This window comes from Drosophila miranda, chromosome 2, assembly GCF_003369915.1.
Source record: "Drosophila miranda strain MSH22 chromosome 2, D.miranda_PacBio2.1, whole genome shotgun sequence".
NCBI lineage: Eukaryota > Metazoa > Arthropoda > Insecta > Diptera > Drosophilidae > Drosophila > Drosophila miranda.
Window position 1 is genome coordinate 12,916,407 of NC_046675.1, and position 20,187 is coordinate 12,936,593.

The following is a 20,187-nucleotide window of genomic DNA, read 5'->3' on the forward strand; positions in this document are numbered from 1 at the left end:
GTTTCACAGATCTAAGCAACCCTGGCTGTGCATCTGTTGTTCGGGCAATGAAATGACAGTAAGGTGCTCAGTAGTCGGCAAGACTTCAAACAGAACACGAAAATCAAAAGTAAAATGAGTAACAATCGGCAAAATCCAGGCACCAATGGGGCTTTGCCATCCGCACAGGCTGACGAAGATATGGTGAGGCGCGAGTTGGACGAGATTGCACCTGGTCTGGCTGGATTCATTGAGGGACATATAATTGCAGGTAATGCACATACATAATCGTTGAATGTTGAATGTTGAATGTAAACCGATTGCTGCCCTCTCAGCCCCACCAGAAATTAATGGGCAAAGCTGCCTTAACGATCCTTCGATTTTGGCCTATGTGGTGCATGGACATTCCGGGAACGAGCTCTCTGAAGATGTGGGGATATCAGCGGAGCCGATCGGTATCAATATCTATATTGTCAATAAAACCGAGAGCGGAACACCCGTCTTCATGGATATTACAAGTAAGTACTCAGTAATTAACTCGCCCTCGAGTGTAACAAAACGATTTGTATTTCAGCTGGTCATAGCGCCATCATAGATGCCGGCACCAAAAACGTCATCGTACCGCTGCACCATCCCCATAGCTCTGACTCCGTCATCGTGAATATCCATCAGACTACTCCGAACTCCCGGGCGGCCAGTATGTCTAGCAGTTCGGAGAGCCAGTACCGCTGCCCCATATGCTTTCGTGATGCCAAGGAACTGGAGAGTCTACGTGCCACCCGTTGCGGGCACATCTGCTGCGGCTGTTGCCTCAAAAAGGCCCTGGAAATCTGTCCCATTTGCCCCATTTGTAAGGCTCCAGCGAACTATAGCGAGTCTATACTCTTGCTCTTCTAAAAAGGCAGTCAGGCACTTTGTAGCCTCATTATTTAAGCAAGGCTATAGTCGGGAGTGATCGTTTAATTTGCCTACAAAGATGCATCTAAATGCAAACCACTGCTTAAATATTAAATATATATAATTATATCTGCCTTGTATCGTGATAATATTTCGCACCTTCGGGCGCTTAGAGTGAAGCTCTACTTGGCCAATTAAGTAGAGCCAGAGTCAACAAACTCCGTCAGCAGTTTGGGCGCCAAACAGTATGGAAATCAGAGCACGCATCGCACTGCAGCGCCATCATCATCATCGAGGACGTGGAGGCAACTTCCCAGCCGCATCAGCACAACTCTGTCTCCGTGGTGAATGGGCGCAAGTGAGTTACTTGTAATTACCACAAAATTCAATATATACACTCGTTGCTGTGGCTCCACCCAGCACCCACCAGACAGACAGACAGACAGCTGCCGTCATAGTCAAACATTATTTGGTGTAGTCTCGGGCCCGTCCTGGAACTCGTTTTGGCTAACGACCCAACCATCGACTTGCGTCATATCCCACCCGAGTTGTCGAAGATGCGACGACCGCACGCACAGATGCCTTCGCTTTGGAGGAACACCAGCTAGGAGGAGGAGCACCCCGCCTTCACTCCAAATGGCAGCTGTAAAAAATCACAGCATCAGCATAAAAGTGCTTAAAAGCAGCCGCCGTGTCCTGAGAGCGGGGCATGTTTTTGCTTTTTGCGCTTCACTTTGCACTGAAATTTCCAGATTTTACACCCATCCCCGACGCCCGACACCCATCAGCCATCGCCCATCGCCCATCAACCATCCTATGCCCCCCTATGCCCCTCCTCATCGAGGAGTGTAAAAGTTTCGTACAATTTTTCTCTTACTGATTCCTATCTACCGAATTTTCGTTTCTTGACAGCCTGAAGAGAACGATGCTCTCCCATTGTTGCCAGCAAACTCATTTCATCATCGGGCGTTCGTTTTAATGGAATGATTTGGAAAAACAAAATTATGAAGCATTTTAATTGCCACACAGATACAGATTCCAACCACTAACCGCTCCGATGGGCATCGTATCTTCAGCTTGAGCTCGTTAATGCGGCAACCTAATTCAATTTTGCATCTTAATCCAATCAGCAAATTGAAGAATAACTGCCGCCCAGACCTGACAGAGGGCCACAGATAATATTACATTTTGCATTTTAATTGGGATTTACTAATTAAAAAGTTTTCCTGGTTACACATTGCATTTGGTCGTAAGGAAAACAATGGTTGGGTCTGTGTCTGTATCTAGGGCTGAAGGGAGAGCTAACATGGTTGGATTAGGCGCCAGTAGACCTTTGTCAAATGTTGGGCGGACTCTTAGCCCATTATATATCAGATAACTGACCCCTAAGCCTTTCAATATTAATTAATACAGATTTCTCAAGGGCTGATAATCCTTGAAAGTTTGTAGCTAAATTTCAATATAAACTTATTGGCTTCGATATTTAATTATAAGCTATATTCGAGTGCCTTGCCACATCCCCGATAGATATCGGATCTTCCGAATGGGCGGATTCAATTTTAAAGCCATATGAAACATCATTACTGAGTCAGAGTCTGAAATATGAACATGCAAACCATCGCCTTCCTCTTGCGAGTTCGTGTGCAGTTTGCCCTGAAACAAACACCAAAGACCATTCCAACGATGACTGTGGGGCACACCAGCAGACACATGCATATGTATATTCGATCCCGATGGTCTAGCCCGTCTGCATTCAGCTGTGAGCACTCGAAGTGCACAAGCTCAAAGCTCGGCACGCGCCATTAAATTCGTCAATGCAATTTGCGCACAGCCATTGACATAATACAAAAAAAAAGAACAGAAATGAATGCGAGAGGGGCCGAAAGGGTGGCTGGAGAGACAAATAAATCGAGAATATTGCGCATAAATGTATTTAAAATTACGCATTGCTCATACGCAACGTATGGCAATATTTCCGCTCGACGGCGCCTTTTGTGTGTGCATGTGTCCTGGCCGGGCTGGCCACTTAGTATTCCGTTCACTGGCACAACGACTGACACGTCTTAGCCTTACGGCAAGGAGCAACATCAATATCGCATGGCAACAGTGGCAGTGCCTGAGGCAGAAGGCGATGGCGATGGCGATGGCGAAGAAGGTTCCGTAGGAGCCTACGGGCTACGCAGGCCAATTTGCAATATTATTGATTTTTCATTTTCCGTTTTCCGTTTGGGCTTTGGTTTTATATTTTCGGTTTCATTGCCAGCAAAAACTAACGCCAACAAAACACATTGAGAAGAAAAAGTTGGCTAAAACACGCTTCTGGCCTGTCCTGGCCTGTCCTGGCCTGGCCTGTCCTGCCCTGCCCTGGTCATGCCCAATGCCGTGCAAATGCCAGCGATGAGCCAACAATCGCACATACACACACATCACTGTACAGTGTACAGTGTACACCCACCCATTGGCATGTCGCGTCCCGGGGCCAGTTAAATAGTCAAAGGACAGCAACGCTGGCGTCGGCGAAGGGGTCTCTGCTGCTCGGTTCGCCGTCGCGTTCGCGTTCTTCAGCGGCGGCAAAACATAAAGTTTGCATTCCAACGAGGATACGACTATTAAGTACCTGATACTGGTAGGCCAATAAAATAAAATTACATTTACCAGAGAGAGAGATCCATTAGAATGGTATTGTTTCGTATCACAGCTTCAAAATAGGAGTTCCCGAATTGCAACAGATGTATAGACCCTCAGACCCTCTCTCTAAAGACCCACATAGGGTATAGGGTATATGGCTATCGCTGTTTTGCCGAGTGGGTTGCCAAAAACAAAAGCAATAGCAAAAAAAAAGAACACACGCGAAAAGTAAAAGCAAAAAGCAAAAGCAAGCAAAACAAAATTAGTTTCATAAGTTTTTTATGAGTTCATCGCTTTTTTGTGTATGGCCAGCAAACACAAACACACAAACACACACACAGGCACATATTGTAGGTACACAAACAGAGACTGTTACACATACCATCGTATGAGCACAAAAGTCGCCTGGCTGACTAACCAGCTTTTGTGCCAAGGGTCGAGCGTTGGGGCGTTCGTCGCGTGGGTGGACGCCTTTCCCGGACGCCGCCTCCTTCGACCGCTCCCATCGCTGCTGCTGCTGCTGCTGTTGCTGCTGTGTTCTGGCACTTCCGCTGTTCCTCTCACTTCCTCGCACACACACAAGCACAGTTTGAGGAACTTTTAGGCAGGCAAATAATTCACAAAAAATACACAAATACTCGTACGAGTATATAGCAGGAAGCCAAGTAAAATATATTGCGAGTAAATTTCTTTTGTTGTTCGGCTAGACGTTTAGTCGCAGTCAGAGAGAAGGAGAGTGAGAAGAAGAGAGCGAGAGACTGTGTGTGAGTGAAAGAGAGCAAAATGAAAGCAATGGCGACAATTTGTTAAATTGTTATTGTTATTTCTATGTTAAATGCTACACTGCCCCCACAATGGCTACCCCCCAAACACCCATACACCTCAACGCCACCCACTCTTCCAGCGCAGACCACCTACCGCACTGCCCCCCCCCCCACGATACACCAGCGGCTGCTGCACGTAACGTCGATCTGCATAAATTATGTGAGTTTTATAAGGACACAAGAAACACAAAGGGAACCGATGCCAGTCTGCTAGCAAAACTTATTACGCAAAACAAATATTTGACGACAATTTTTACTTTTATTGTTCAGTCTTTTGCCATTTTCGGACAATTCCTCACAGGAAACAGGGAAAGGGATATACGTAAAAGAGGTATTGTTAGAGAGTTCTGGGGTTTTAATTTTATTCCGACTAATTATAGCGTTGCAGAAAAGACCAGAGGGTATAAAAAAGCAATAATAAAATGCAGTAAAGGGAAGGCTATCCACAAATGGTATACAGGAATGTCTAAATAAAATGTGTATTGGATAAAAGTGGGTTAAAAAACATGGGAAAAGAAGGGTATCTTTGAAAGGGGAGAGAAAAATATCTTCAAAAATATATTAGAAATAGTCCGAGAAATAAAATCAACAGAAATTCTATTAGAAAGGAAAAATGAAATGAAATGCATATTCTTTATTGGAAATACTGAATATTTAAGACTTTAAATAATACAGACAAATAGGTATAATGAAGGGTGCTATTCAATAGATATTTATAGATACATATGAGAAGAGCCAATGAGCGATGAAATGTAACCTTGAGAATACATAATGATAGCCTTGAGTGGATAAACCAACGATAGATGCATATACTCGTGTGTTTACATTCATTGGAATTTAAATTGAATTTATTATAATTGTTGATCCATTCGAAATGGGTTTCTTTGGAAATTTTGTGCAGCCCCGAACTATAATGAATTCATCCATTAAAACAGCGTCGATAACGTTTTGTTTGCATGGGGAATGTGAAAAATGCAAGCCAAACAAAAGGACAAAAAAATAGCAGTATTCACGTTCGCAGAGCGCTCTGCCAATTATAGTAAAGAGCGCATAAATTCGGGGAACGGAGAGGGAGTTCTGGCAGCGAGTCATTCCATATGTCACATTCTTGCACGCCATACGAGTATGACTGACCATTTCCGCTCTATGCCTCTCCGTCTCTGCAGGCCCTGGCCAAACACTGGCCCATGCTATGCCAACGAAATTGAGTTCAAGTGAACTGCCAGCCACAATGACGGGTAGTCCCGGACTCCACCTGAGCCTTGAGATTCATTAACACAACAACCAGAGAACCAGCAACAAGCAACAACAGGCACAGCAATGCCAACAGTAACAGCAACAGCCATAATGTCCATAAACAGAGCAAAAGGCAATTCCAATTCGTGTGAAGCTCTCCGAGTTGCGGGGCTTAAGTAGCCAGGCCCACAGTGACCAAAACGAATAGGAACTTCATATAGCTCTCCCTCACTTTCTTTCTCTCTCTCTGTCTCTCTCTGTCTTTTTATGTCGAATAGCCCATACTAGCCCATACAAATTGATTTTCTCACACCTAGAGTACTCCACTCCCACGACAAGTTGATTTCGCCTTTGCTTTTATTCTATTTTATTCGGTCTCGTTTCGTTTCGTTTCGATTCATTCGATTCATATGTACATATATATAGCTCTATGGAGTAAAAGCCGAATAATAAAATAAAATCATCTCATCCAACCAGTTGGAGTTTGTGTTGCTCTTCCAGTTCCAATCGGCCGGGGATAAGGTGCTTAGGCTTAGGCACATGTCAATTATGTGAGCAGGTCCCCGTGGCTGATGCCCTGACAGGCAGTCAGTCCGTTTGGACAGCCAGGCAGTAACAAATCAATTAGACAAAAAGGGAAAAGGCAGAACTCTTCTATTACCCGCCAAGAAGACGAGAGTAATATTTTTAGCCAAAACAGGTGTGGTCTTATCGTATTTGTTCTGATTTCTATACCAAATCTCAAGGGCAATAGAACTAATTTTTGCAGAATATAGCAGTGCAGGGATTTGGAAATAAATTCGTTGTATAGGAAACTTCGTTCTTAATAGAGAAATTCGACTGTATCTTGATTTAATGCATTTCAGAGCAGAACCCAATTTTTATAGCATACTTTTACGGGCAAACAATTTAAAGCCATTTATTCTGGCTCTAACGAAATCCTACAAAAACATAGACCAAAACCTTTAAAATTTTGGATCTTTGAGGAGCCAGTTGTTTGTAGAGAACAGAAGGACGTGGCTGATCCACAGTTCTTATGGGGTAGAAAAAGCCTTGTCCTTGTCCTTGGACACCACAAACGAACATATTTGCTGAGCCGTTGGCCAACACCGTAACTTTTCAATTTATTTTGGTCGTGAAATGGCCAATGCCCCGCGGTCCCTGGGTTAATTATAACAAAGTATTGATGTAATAAACCAAAAACAATATCCCCCGTCGAACATAAACGAAAGTCAATCTCCATTGAACACACACGCAGAGCGGGCACAAACAATAACACAGCCACAGATCCACTTAAACAATCACACGTAAAATACACACTATACAATATACCATATAGAACACACAATACATATGTACACACAAAGAGGTTGCTGACAAGTTTCAGTTGTCATGTGAAATTTTCCAGGAGAGGCGGATCGATGGGACTTCTTAATTGTCGGCCAGCCCCAGGAAGTTGTGCCAACAGGAGTGCTCGCACTGAGCCATTAATTATTGACATTTTTCGGGCTTAAAAATTAATCAGCGGCAAGCAACAAATTTCGACATCGATTTTCCGTTTTCAATCTGCGCATTCATCATTTTTTCCCAACTGCTGTCTGTCTCCTTTCCGCAGATCAATTATTTAGGCTCCGGCTACGGCCACGGCTCGTGGGCGATAAGATTGGAAAGGCTGGGCCTTTACAGGAAAACCTACTTAGCGGCTTAGCAGTGGACCAAGAACAGCCTCAACTGCTCTCTGTCTCCACCGGGTTGACGACAAATGGGCATTGTGAATTCATGCTGGTCTCGACACGTGCCAGCCGGGCGGGAAGGTCAAGATACGGTAGAGGACACTTGGAACATCACTTGCCAAGTACCCGGTACCAAGGCTATCGCCTCTAATCGGGTCTATGCTAATGCTTGTCCAGCTTAGCCCCAACGGGTTATGGACACGTCCGGCAGGCACTTCGGAGCTCAGTCTCTGGTGCACTCGAATCGAGTTTGCCGTGCGTGTTGCTGCTTAATTGACTCGATTGAAAATAATCCATGATTAAACTTCAAGCAACCAGCAACTGCTGCTACGTGGCTGGGCTTTAATCTGTGCTCTCTGCGCTTCCCCGCCACACCAATCGATGCCGATTCAGAGCGATTTCATTGTTGTTTGATTAAGCTTAATTAGTGCGAAGTCCTGCCCCCGGGGGCAGTCGTTGTCCGGCGCAAGCCGATTGGGTTTCAATTAAATGACAAGCCATCATAATTGATGCTCTGCCTGCTCCTCCTGCTCCACCTGCTCCACCTGCTCCTCCTCCTCCTCCTCACATGGCTCGCATGCACTCGTCACTGGGCAAGAGTGGAATCAAATTAACTTATGGCCTGACCAGTCTCTGGCCACGATTCGAGGAAGTCCTGCTGCCGCTTACCGCTCTTATTCCACTAAATTGCTTTCTGATTAACTTTGCCTGTATACAGCGAGAGAGAAGCCATTAAGCTTTTAAAGAAACTCGGGCTTACAGTAAGTAGTTCTGTAGAAACTGAGGGGCACAATCATTTGGGGGTAATATATGAAATTTAAGAGTGAATTTAAAGACTTGTACGTATGCCAGAAACAATCCAAGAGGCAGCCTTTTCTGCGCCATTCGCTGTTTGTTTGATTGCCGTCATAATACTTAAAAATAAAACATAAATTTAAATCAATGGCTCAATAAGAATGATTTAATTGGGTTTTCATTTGGCGATGGTCTGGCGAGCTGTGAAAGTTCAAATTAAAAGCCAGAACGTGACCAAAAAGTGGAATTGGCTTGGGCCTGGGCTTAATAGGCAATTTGCAGTCGTAGTCCCCAAATGCAAGCAGCTGCCAAAAGTCACGCACAGCCCAAGGATAAGGGCAACAGTAACAGCGACTCGTCCTCGTCCCCGTCCTCGGCCACACAGGACACTGGAATTATTTTACACATTCAAGACGATAAACTCGACCCAAAACAAATGCAACTGGGCTGAAATATTAGAGGCAAATGCCAGGCACTTAATGGCCAATAAATCGATTTGCTTTCGGCAGCTAAAGCGACGCAGTGCAGCCCCGGCTGTATTACCAATTGTTCGACTCCCCACACACAATATATCGCGTATACGAGTAGTAGGTACGCGGTTGCCGTTACGGATGCGGGATTTGGGGGCTTTGAGGGGCTAACGCTTATCGGCACGCATGCACGCAGCTGGCGGCAATTTGGATACGAAGATAAAACATTTATTGGCCACATAAAACGGGTGAAATTACCAAGGGCCCCACAGTGGCCACATCCTGCTCTGGCCACTGGCTGGCTGGCTGGCTGGCCTCCCCCTGCCCCTGACCTGCCACGGGATGTTGGTCTTGATTCAGTTTTGCCTCTGCAATTTCCCTTGGCTGTCGCACGCCCATTGAACTCGAAAAGCAAATCAATTTTCGACCACACTTTCCAGTATTTCGGGGCTCCAGGAATTGGACAAATGGCCCAAGACATTTGTCATAATCCGGCATAAAGGAATTGCCATTGTCCCAGTTGTCATCCCCTTTCCCTACGCCTCCGGACATTGTCCTTTCCCGAGGCGGATGCCGGGGCAAAGGACTGGCCTCGAGGCGAAGGGAAAGTATTCGAAACTTTGTTCCTAATTGAGTCCTGCCTGTATTGATCTTGGATTCGATTTACCTCACAGCCAAAGGATGCATTTTACAGTACCTTGGAGAAAGAATATCGTTTGTAGCGAAATCCAATATAAGTTTGGTCATAAAAACACCCATCTGTATAATGTTTTTAATTATCCTTGTGCTTAGATTCTCTGTTTTTGTCATCGTATGGTACATTTCTTATCAGGGGACTTCAAAAGCGGCGGAAACTTTTGTTTTGAAGCGGGCGGAGGGGGTAAAAAAGCAGCAAAAAAGTTTAATTAAATAAATTACAAAATGCTTTGCCAGAGACAACAATTCATTAAAAGAATCAAAGACAAAGGGAAGCCGGCCCGGGCGAAAACAAACAAAAAGTTGAGGCATCCTGCCAAAACCAGTAGCCAGGACACGCACCCAGCCACAGCCACAGGCAGAGGCAGAGGCCCACACAGAGGATACGTTTGCTAGGATTCAAGATTCGCCGGCAAATTAAAAGCCAACTGTGAAGGCTTCCATAAATCACGGCTAGCCGGGTGAGTGGGCCGTCTAGGTGGTTCCATCTGGTTGTAGACAAAAGCGTCTAAGCAGAAAGCGGCCAGCCACAATAACTTTTAAGAAATTATTATGTTTTTTTATGTTTTTTGTTTCTCCGTTTGTGCGCTTCCCTTTGCAGAGTGCCGTAGCCGGTGGGTGGGACTTTGCCGGAGAGCGAGGGGCTAGCATGGACACGGAACGATGTCGACTTATTTGCATGTTTGTCAGAGGTTTTTTCTGTTTTTTTTATTTGGATTATTTGTTGTTGCTGCTTTTGGCGCTGGTGGGCGCTTTTAGTTTCCGGCGCGTTGCACTTGGAACGAGGTCTGACAAAGTTGCCGCCGAGACAAACAATGTACAATTTTACGGGGGAAAGAGGGCGGGTCGGTCCTCCGTTCAAATTGCGTTGAAAGCTCCCGAATGTCCCATTTTTCCTGTGGTTGTAGCTGCTACGAGTATTGCTATTGTGGAGCCCAGTGCGGAGTAAAAGGCCAACAGAAGGTGCAGGAAAGAGAGGAGCAAATGGCGAATAAAAAGTATAAAAAAAAAACCGGAGAACAGGGCAGAACGGAAAGCACAAAAAAATGTGTGACACGAACAACGGCAAACGACAACGTTCCGGAACAGAAGCGGAAATTGTGAAATATACAAACGTTCGTCTTGTTTAGGTGTGGAGCTACATGCAAAGTGGGCCTGATCCAGATCCAGATCCATCCTCATCCTCATCCACAGCCGCACCGCCCACCCGAGCCCTACTGGGCAAGGAGCATTCCGTAATAAAAATGTATGGATCCAGGTCTGGACAGCGGCAAAATGTCACATTGTTAAAACAAAAAGTACAAGCCAAAAGGAAAACCGACAAATAAAAGGAATGGAGTGGAGCAATCCCAGCAATTTGTAGCCAGGCGCTAAACGCCCGTACATACATAAATACGTACGTACATTTGTATATCCGTTAAAAGACTCTTATTAAAACGGCTGCATTTAGGCCGCTTCACACGCCACTATCCCCAGCGGGATAACAAATTGGACCGACAGGCGGCAGACAAACCAAACAACATCAAAAAATGTACATGGCCGTGTAATGAATATAAAAAGATTCAAGGCACAAAAAATGGCAGAACAAGTGAATAATTTTCCTGTTGAAATGATTTAAATTTGAGCAAGGAATTTGCTTGTATAAAAGTGCACGAATAAGGATTTATGTTAACAAATTGTTCAAGCATTAAGCATACCATAAACACGGATAAGATTGAAGCCAGGCTTTAGCGTATGGCTTCCTCGGTCCTACCCGTACTTTTCGGCCAATCCGCTTATCCATATGGAGGTCAAATTATGCCCAGCATGAACCATTTAGGGTTATATGCCACAATTATGCCCTGAACTATCCCTTGAGATCCCTTAGCAAACTCATTAATTCTTTTCTTTCCTCCTCTCCTTTAAATAAATAAATATTCGATGACAAACCATTCCGAAAGCAGGGCAAAAAGTTTAATCTTTTGGCTTATTATGATACCAAAACTATGGCAATATTTGCTAGATTTTACCTATTTTCTACAGACAAAATGAGAGCTAGCGATTCTAAAGGTAAGCCAAGAATCAATGTATTCAGCCATCTGGTGATCTGATATCCATATAATAAATAATCTATAGTCGAACCAAAGAGTAATACATTTCCCGTAAAGTACCAAAGGCCCGGTAATGAGTGCCGAACTAATCAATCGATGGCCATTAGAAACCCTCAGAGATAGAGAGAGAGCAAAAGTCCTTGCTGACCAAAATATGGCATTTTCCTATAATTGCCTGTCACTGCCAACCGACCAAGAAATTCGTAATTAGTTTTGAGCAGCTCTTATATTTTATGTATGTACGAGTACGTACTCGAACATATTTTTTAATTAAATCAAATTTCCTTGAAGCTCTAATAATTGGCAGGGCCGACCGCAAGAGCTGTCAGAAATCATTGCAAAATATTGGCAGAGGAAAAAAAGAGAGGGAGAAGGAGAGAGCGGGGCAGATGCAAGCCGAATGCCTCTTGGCAGTTGGCCAGGACCCATGGAGAGAGAAAGGATTTGTAATTACGAAATTAAAACTGCGACAGATGGCCCAAAAATGGGCATGATGGACTGTCTAAAAAAAATAAATAGATGGCTGGCTGGATGGCTGCCTGCCTGGGTGGACGAACGGACGGATGGATTGGCAGAGGGACTGATGGATTGACAGGCAAACCATATAGGCTGGCGTGCGGCAAGAGATCAGCCTTGGGGTGTGGCTCTTCTACAATATCCGTGAGGCCCACTTGAGCAGCCGTCCAGCCGCAGCTCCTGCCGGCATGTCCTGTCTCTGACGGATCCGGATGCAGCACCAGCACCAGCACCAGCAGCACCAGAAGCATCCACAGAAACACGAGCAACGTGTCGTGACCGAGGCCACACCCCAGGCATTTCATTGGGCTTTCGAGTGGACTTCCCATCCCCGGGATGAATGGGCGAAACGGTAGCAGCGGCGACGGTGGTGGCGGCGGCGGCAGGTGGTCCTCATTGAAATTTGTTGCATTATGCTCGGTTCGCCCGTCCCCTCTCCCCCCCTCCCCCCCCCATTTTGTTCAGCATGCTGACAAAATGTCCTTGCACGATACTCACTGCTGCACTTGATTGTCAACAAAAATTGTTTTGCAGTGTGTCCTTGTTGCTGCCACAGTGCCACTGCTGCTGGCCAAGTCTGGGTCTGGGTCTGGGTCTGGGCCTGGGTCTGGGAGCCGCAGCACTTCGGTTTGAAGTGACTGCAATGGCAAGCGGGGCTGGCAGGCAAAAGGACATCCAGCAGTAATTAAATTTGTTCATCTGAGCTACATAAATGGGGGACAAAAACGAGAGCACTCCGCCTCAAATTAAATTCTCTCCTACGTGGGGTTTTTTTTCGCACAAATTAGAGTCAGGCAGTCAGACACATTGTTGACAGTTTAAACCTAAATAAACACACGTGCTGGTGCCACGCCCTCTTACACATACACAAACAGGCACGCGTACACACGACAACACTTGAAGACGGCCATAAAGATAAATGTTTCATACACGTGAATTGCTTTGAATAAAAGCTTTGTTTGGCTTGTTTCATGTGGAAGGAAAAGCAAACGAACGACCAAACAAACTAACATATGAGCAGAGCCAGAGAGGAGATCTTACCCCTAAGGATCCCTGGGAGTGATGGCACTCATGCTAAACATAACTCATACGCCCCGTGGCCCATACATTTCGTCCTCAAGCACGTTTTAAATTCCACCAAATTAACATTTGCGATTACATCTGAAGAGTAATTGTGATGCTCAAGAGGAAATTAGCTTCAAACGAGGGCTAATGCAAAGTGTTGAATGGAATTCAAAATAACGAGATGCCTGAGATATCTACAAAAATTTAGGTGCCAGGATTAAAGGACAACCCATAGATAGAGAGATAGATAGATGGATTGTAATAATCGTTGGATATATTTCAAAGATTGGTAGAATATTGCACTATCCATGCAATCTCTGATCTAATAAATTTACTATCCACTCAGCCTTGCTATTCCTTTTGACTTTGTATCCATACACACTGCCTTTAATAAATATTTTATTAAATAGATTTATTTCCTTCTAAAAACAGATATGCATCTCTGAAAATTAAAGAGCTTCTCTTTGAGTCGGCAGAAACTCGTCTGAGCATATATTGTAGTATATATGTATGTACTTTTATATGCGTATGATGTTCCAATTGAGATATTAAACCAAATGCCAGACCATTAAAAATCGCACGCGTTTCCATAGATACACATGCATAGATGTGTACGTGAGTACATACGAGTATCTGTGCGTGGTTGAGTGTGCTCGTGTTCGTATAATTTATTATGAGATGCTTCATCTTAAGGAGGCCGCTAAAAGTAGGAAGGGAAGAGGCTGGCTGGGGCCATAAATTCGGTTTAATAACATATTCAAATTTAGATAATATCCGTCTCTAGTGCAATATTTATGCCTGCATCCCTTTTGTCTCTCTACCTCTCTCTTTTACATGCACACGTGTTTGTGAGTGAGGATTGTGCAATGTCAGACGCCTGAAAACTCAACTGAGTTATGTGAACACCTAAATTATCCAGACGACAGACCCACAGCATAGCCTACTCGTGCCTCATTCCACCAGCAAACGAATTCCTTGGCGAATTCCACCATTACCTTTTGAGCTCGAAGGCAGGCAATGAAGTATCAAATTCCCCCCTTATCGTCTGCTTATCTTTATGCCTGTGCCAGCTCCCAGCTCCCAGCTTGCGGATTCATAGTTCGGACTGGAAAAACTTCTGGGCTGTGCTCCTTTACGTAAGAATCTTCATGAATATGTATTCCTCGGGGATGTCGTAGGTCTGTCTGGGTCTCTCTCTCTCTCTCTGTGTGTGTGTATTCTTGTTATTAATGAAGCATTTGCTATGGCTCCACTGACTTAGCGGATTTTTTCATTCGAACTGGAAATGGTTGAGGAAAAGCAATAGGGATTTTGTGGGGATTTACATGAATTGAGTGACGACTGCCTTCGTTTGCAGCTTGCTTTTGGCGAAGCTGATGCTGCTCTTGCTCTTTTCGCGCCATCTGCGGATGTGATTTCCGTATCAAACGTACATATGCATGACCACGCCCACACGGCCAGACATCGACATCTAGCCAACCCAGACAACCCGGCCAACCCGCTTTCAATGGCCAGAACTGAACAAGAAATGAAAATTTATTGAACAGCATTCATATGCTGCGCATTATTAATATCGATTAGAGGGCGGACTGGCTACGCCTGCTCCGGGTGACGGGCGCATCTTGAAGATGTTTTTTCCATCTCTTTCGGTTCTGTATGTGTGTGTGTGTGTCGCTGTACATGCGGTTGCCATGCCAGCACCCGAGATTGAGATACAGCCAGGCACAGCCAGGCCATGCAGTTCAGCTCTCTAGTTCCCATCGACACTGATAAAAAACACCGAGAGCACATCTCATGCCACTTTATTTATGCTTTTCCTTTTGCACGCCATCGATAAAAGATATCCTTTTGCCTTTTTGTGTGGCACCATTGTTTGAAGCTTGGAAAAAAGTGTCCACGCTGACGGGAGGCCGGGCAACATCTGTCTGAAACTAAACGGCATTTCAGCAATAATCAAGGGCCTCTTGTTGTTGTCATTGAATGGCGGCAGTCTGCCCCGAGCCCAACCCGAATTGAGGGACACGTGACCCGGCAGAAGGTAACAAAAAGTTATAGACGGGAAGAAAAATTATCCGCCAGTAGTGGAGTGGTAGCTCAGATTTACACTAAATTGATATGTTCTCAGCTGAAAGCATATTTTTCTGGCTCATACTGGTTGCTGTCCTTCTGATCCTAGACCATCGACTTGCTCAGAGAATTTTCAGCAAAAACACACAACGAACGAGAGAGACAATTCGTAAAAAATCATTTAGGAAAATGAAAGACGTGACTTCGTTGCATTTTCAGCTTCATGGGATGTTCATAAAAGAAACCAAATTGATTTTTCTATAAAAAATAGAAGAAACCAAGAATGGAGCGTAACCAGAAAGTGGCACATCCGCACACAGACACACAGACACACAGCCACACACATGGACTGAGAAAGAGAAACGCTTCCAGGCAGCCGCAAAAGCTGAAGCAGAAGTAGGCCACACTAGCACACCCACCACAGCCACCCCCCACAGCCCTTCTAAGCCCACAAAACCTTGTTTGGGCTGCACTTGAAGGCGATTCTGAAGTTGGGGACTCACCGCCCAAAAACACTATAGAGCCTGTTTTGGGATAGAAATAGGAGATTTTGGCCAAGGATCAGAATAGTTTAAGAAGACTTTAAGATATATTATAAAAGCGTCGTCTCTCGATCATCTTTGCTCGTTTCTTCCTCTCCTGAGAGCATTCGCATTGGTCAGAGGCTTTAACCTCATTGCAACTTAGCCCACTTTTGGCTCTGGCTCTGGCTTTTGCCTTGCCACTTACGAGTAACTGGAAAAGCAACGGCTTTCCTTATTGGCAGCGATTCGGTTGCGTTATGGGCTGATGATTGAGTGCGGCCTGAGAGAGTGCTTCTAATGCAGAGCGTGCTGAAGCATGACACTCGACAATTCCTGTGGCAGCCACGAGCGCCACGCTGCACAATTGTTGCAGGGCTCCGATTCAGCTGTCCACCCATCACCACCCAGTGCTGTGCTCGCATGGCCAACTGCTGTTTGCGTGGACATTTTTGAGCGAAGTTTCAATCGAGCGCCGTGTGAGTGATATCCGACAAATCCTCTAAAAGCAGCAGGTAAGCAGCTGAAACTGCAACTGAAATAAAGTTGAAGTAAGCGTCAAGGGGCATGCATCAGCGAAAGGTAAGCTGATTATGTAACACACACACACGCTAAGAGAGAGAGTGTGCATAGCAGATAGCATTAACATAAGGCGCACATTGATGCCATTTTGTTTCTGAACTTTTCAACAGCTGTTTTTGAACAGTTTTTATTTTTTATTAGTGACTGCCTTGAAAACAAGCTAAAATATGCGCTTTTGAAACACTTTTGCTGGCGGCTGGCACTACAAGACATAAGAAATTCAAGAATTCTAATTTATGTGGGAGAATTTATCAAGAATGCAGCTGCAGCTGGCCCAAAGAGCCTTTCAAAAATGCAAGACGACGGGACTGTAATTCGGTCGCTTTTGATTAAAGACTGCAAATGTGAGAGCCATAACGGCTAAGAAAAGAGTGCAAGGGGAGGAGTTTCTTAATTGATAAAGGCTTTTTCACGGGCCAGAAAACCAAGTCTGAGTATGGAATGGAACGCAATTTGGCCCGAACTTGGCAGTCATGTGAGAGCCAACACTAGTACTCGATGGGGACTGACGGAGAGCCCTGTCTGAGCGCCATGACATTTGAATAATGCACGGACCGAGTGAATGGGCTAAAGTAGAAGCAGGAGCAGGAGCACAGGCCAGGCAGTAGACCACCAATTCATTATCGATTGAATCGATGTGCAATGTGAATTGAAAGCTGATGGATATTGCCTTGAAATCGAAAAGAGGAAAGCAAAAAGCAAAACAAAGGGGGAGATTTGATAATGCCACGAGTCAAAGGAAATTCAATAAAAAAAAAAACAGTGGAGAAAACCCATAAAAATCCCTTTCTCTAAAGAAGGAGAGAGCTGGATACCGCAGTGTGTTACGAATCAATGGCTCGGCTTTTGAGGCCTTTTGTTTTGTATTTACTCGATGGACGAATGTAATTGTCAGTGCGGCACACTCCCAGCCCCCTGCCACGCACTATCTGCACCACCCATTCCATTAGGAGTCAATGCCAGAGAGAGCCCCAGGCCCCCCAAACCACTCTGTCAACAGCTCAACATATCAATCATACGCAATGTGCTGCGTGTTTCGTGCGTGCCCTAATGCCTCCGCTGGTGAGCTCAGGGGGCAGAGGGGGGTGGCGTGTGCCGTCGAGTGGGGGTACACACATGCGACGCCTGGTCTTATAAATAATTTAGACCGCATATTACTCCCAAATAACAACAAACCAGCACCTCAGACTGCCTTTGACAGACACATTCCCGTTCCCCCTCAAACATAAAGGCACGAAAAAAAAACCTGTCATTAGTGAATTATTTAAATTACATTGACGCCATGAAAGCCAAGTAAATATCGGGAGGGACATAGCCATAGCGGAGAAGGAAGTTCCCGCTCTTCAAACATATTCACTTTAAATGGTATTTCCTGATATCTCCGTGGTCGCTTTGGCCTGTATCCGAATTCAAATTGACTTGGTACGCCAGTTAGGATCTTCAGGAGATCTGTCTTCAAGAGACGGAAGGACAGGGCGGATCCTCAAGGCGGCACTCACCTGAGATTCTCGATGCGCGGCCTTCGGCACTGCGGACGATTGCGTCGATGGCTGCGGTCCTTTTTGCAGCGGCAGTCGCAGTGCATGATGCACAAGGCGATGGATGAGATGACCGTTATCACAAAGGGCACCGCGAAAAAATTTATGATCACGGCCACCTGATCGTCGTGACTGTAGGACGTGAGCACTACGGTCTTGTTCTTCCGCGAGTAGTAGCACGGATAGATGGCGCCGTCGGCGCCGTAGTAGTCGTTGAAGGTCTTGCACGTGACCGTGGGCGGGTAGCCGCAGCCCTTAATGTTCACTAGCAGCGTGGCCTCCCCGGACTGCTCCCAGTCGGCCGTGTAGTTGCTAAAGTCGGTCATGTTCTCCGGAATGGTAATGTTCTGCTCGATGAACGTCACGTAGATATGCACGCAGCGGTAGAGGTCAGAGGTGCAGCCCTCGCGGCAGGAGCTCCAGGAGCAGTTAAAGATGCCCACCAGATCCTCGCGACGCGTGGTTGTGCAGAGCGTGGGATTCTCGATGAAATCGTGGCTCAGCGTGGAGATGGCCGGGTCCACGTAGAGCGGCACCAGGAAGAGCAGCGAAGCACCGGCGGTCACCGAGAAGAAGGCCAGAGTCGAGGTGCCGTAGAAACGCGCACGTTCCCGCCACGAGCGAAAGCGCCGATTGCCATTTTTCTTTTTTGGAGCCAGTTCTCGGATTTTACGTAACCGTAGCTCTTGTTGTTGCTGCTCGAGTAGTAATTCCGAACTGCCACTCCTCATATTATTGTCCGTGCACACAGGGCGCTGATGTTGCTGATTGTTGCTGCTGCTGCTATCGTCCTTGGCGTCGGCGTTGGCGTTCGCGTCGCAGCAGCAGCTGCAACGGCATCAACGAGTGCGTCGTGCTTCTGCTTCTGCTACTGCTTCGGATGGTCCTGGTTCTGGTTCTGGTTCCTCGCGTTGCACTTCAACCGTATATATGTGGGTGTTGTGCTGGGTGTGCGACAGAGAGGGGCAGATTGCAGCCGGCGTTGACAGCGGCAGTGGCAGCGGCAGCGTCGTGCTCTGCCTACCTACCGCAACATAGAGAGAAGCAGCGCAATTCGGATATTGAGGTTATGTACACACGCTTCGGCGCAGAGAGGCCAGGCGACATAGAGAGGGTGCAAATGAGAGACGGATGACAGGCTGGCTAGCTAGCTAGGTAAGGGCGAAACAGCTGTTTCACAGTCAGAAAAAAGTGAGAGAGAGGCGCCGCTCTGGTGTTCATTGGTTTTAAATTGTAGTTCACTGCGCTCCCTGGCGGTTTCCCCTCACACAATTTCTGTCATTTATTTGGCCGCTCATTGGATCACTGAACAAAAAAAAGCAACAACATTAGCACTAAAATCACACAGATTCGTTATGTTTTCGTGGGTGAATCGGCGAGTGGGTGGCTCTCACAACAGCTGTTGATGTAGGTTAGTTTAAGAACAAGAGCGAGAGCGGACGTGAGCGCGAGTTGAGAGCGCGAGTCGGAAATCGAGAGAACATCGCTGTCGACGCCACTGTCACTGCCAACGTGAACGGCAACGGCTACGTCGACGCTGGCGTAGGCGTCAGCGCTGTCGCCCCAGTGACTGTGTAACCTTTTTGCTTGTGTGTTGCGGGTGGAATCATTTATGCTACACATTTTAATTGCATTGTTGTTGGTGCCATTTTATTACTTTTAAATTTACATCCTTTTCCCCACTAAACTCAATTCGAATATATCCCTAATATATAGAAGTTGTCGCGCTGTTCGAAAAACCTCCCCACTAGATGGAACTTTTGCTCCTGCCTGCCATGACATCCGTTCACCTTGATATTCTATTCGGTGTTGTTGCCACTTCGCGTGACTCTGGACGTGGGTCAATTTGGACATTAGCCGCAGTCCCACAGTTTTGTTTCGGACCTCTTCCCTTGTGTTTTTTTTTTTTTTTCCATTTTATGGCCGGTGGACCGTTTTATTTCATTTTTATTTCATTCACTTTCGCCTTTGTCCTGGCACGCATTTCACAATTTTCATCATAGACAGAAACACGGACGCAGACACAGACACAGACACGCTGGCTTAACTGTTATTGTGGCCTAACTGTTATAGTTGGTATGATTTCATTCCCATAAGCTGTATCTACGCGTATGTGGGGCTGGGCTGGCCCAGGCCCACGCGGCGTATGAGTAATACACTGACCGACAGTACATACGTGTAACCCTGGCTCGAGAACCCTGCGACATTTAAGCGATTTAAACGGTAGCAGCACTTCCACCCACAATACATTCATCAGTTGGAAAACACAATAGCTTTTCCACCTCGTACACACATCAGCAATCAACAATCAGCAAAGTCTGTGATTGGAGACTGGGGACATATCGCCAAACTTCTTGAGCGCCTGCCATTGCCATAAAAATTACGTCTCAAGTATAAACCAGCCGCCCACGCCGCCTTTTGGCCTGCGACCGCCAGGACGGACAGGCCCCAAGTCGGGCAAACGGAATGGAAAAGAGAGATGGAAGGCTAGAGCCCAGAATGAAAGTAAAATGGAAATGGAAATGGAAATAGAAATAAAACATTCAGCGT

General features: G+C 45.9%; 2 protein-coding genes across 2 annotated transcripts in view; one reads left to right on the forward strand and one right to left on the reverse strand.

The window, feature by feature from the left end:
• The window catches only part of LOC108157361 (protein tipE), a 31,157-nt gene that overhangs the window by 10,499 nt on the left and 471 nt on the right, over positions 1 to 20,187 (reverse strand). Inside the window, exon 2 of the mRNA XM_017289384.2 lies at positions 17,599 to 18,942. Within this exon, the coding sequence (XP_017144873.1) occupies positions 17,599 to 18,368 (770 nt within the window). The 5' untranslated portion in view covers positions 18,369 to 18,942. The remainder of the gene's footprint in view (positions 1 to 17,598; positions 18,943 to 20,187) is intronic.
• On the forward strand, positions 49 to 1,005 carry LOC108157363. The gene is made up of 3 exons (XM_017289388.2): positions 49 to 250; positions 315 to 497; positions 554 to 1,005. Exons 1-3 carry the CDS (start codon positions 115 to 117, stop codon positions 874 to 876), a joined length of 642 nt encoding a protein of 213 aa, XP_017144877.1. The 5' UTR covers positions 49 to 114; the 3' UTR covers positions 877 to 1,005.

Excerpts from the sequence above, each read along its gene's own strand:
- LOC108157363 (XM_017289388.2), top strand. The coding sequence starts at position 115 with ATGAGTAACAATCGGCAAAATCCAGGCACCAATGGGGCTTTGCCATCC. Across the intron at positions 251-314 it reads TGAGGGACATATAATTGCAG|CCCCACCAGAAATTAATGGG; the intron begins GTAATGCACATA and ends CTGCCCTCTCAG. Across the intron at positions 498-553 it reads CGTCTTCATGGATATTACAA|CTGGTCATAGCGCCATCATA; the intron begins GTAAGTACTCAG and ends TTTGTATTTCAG.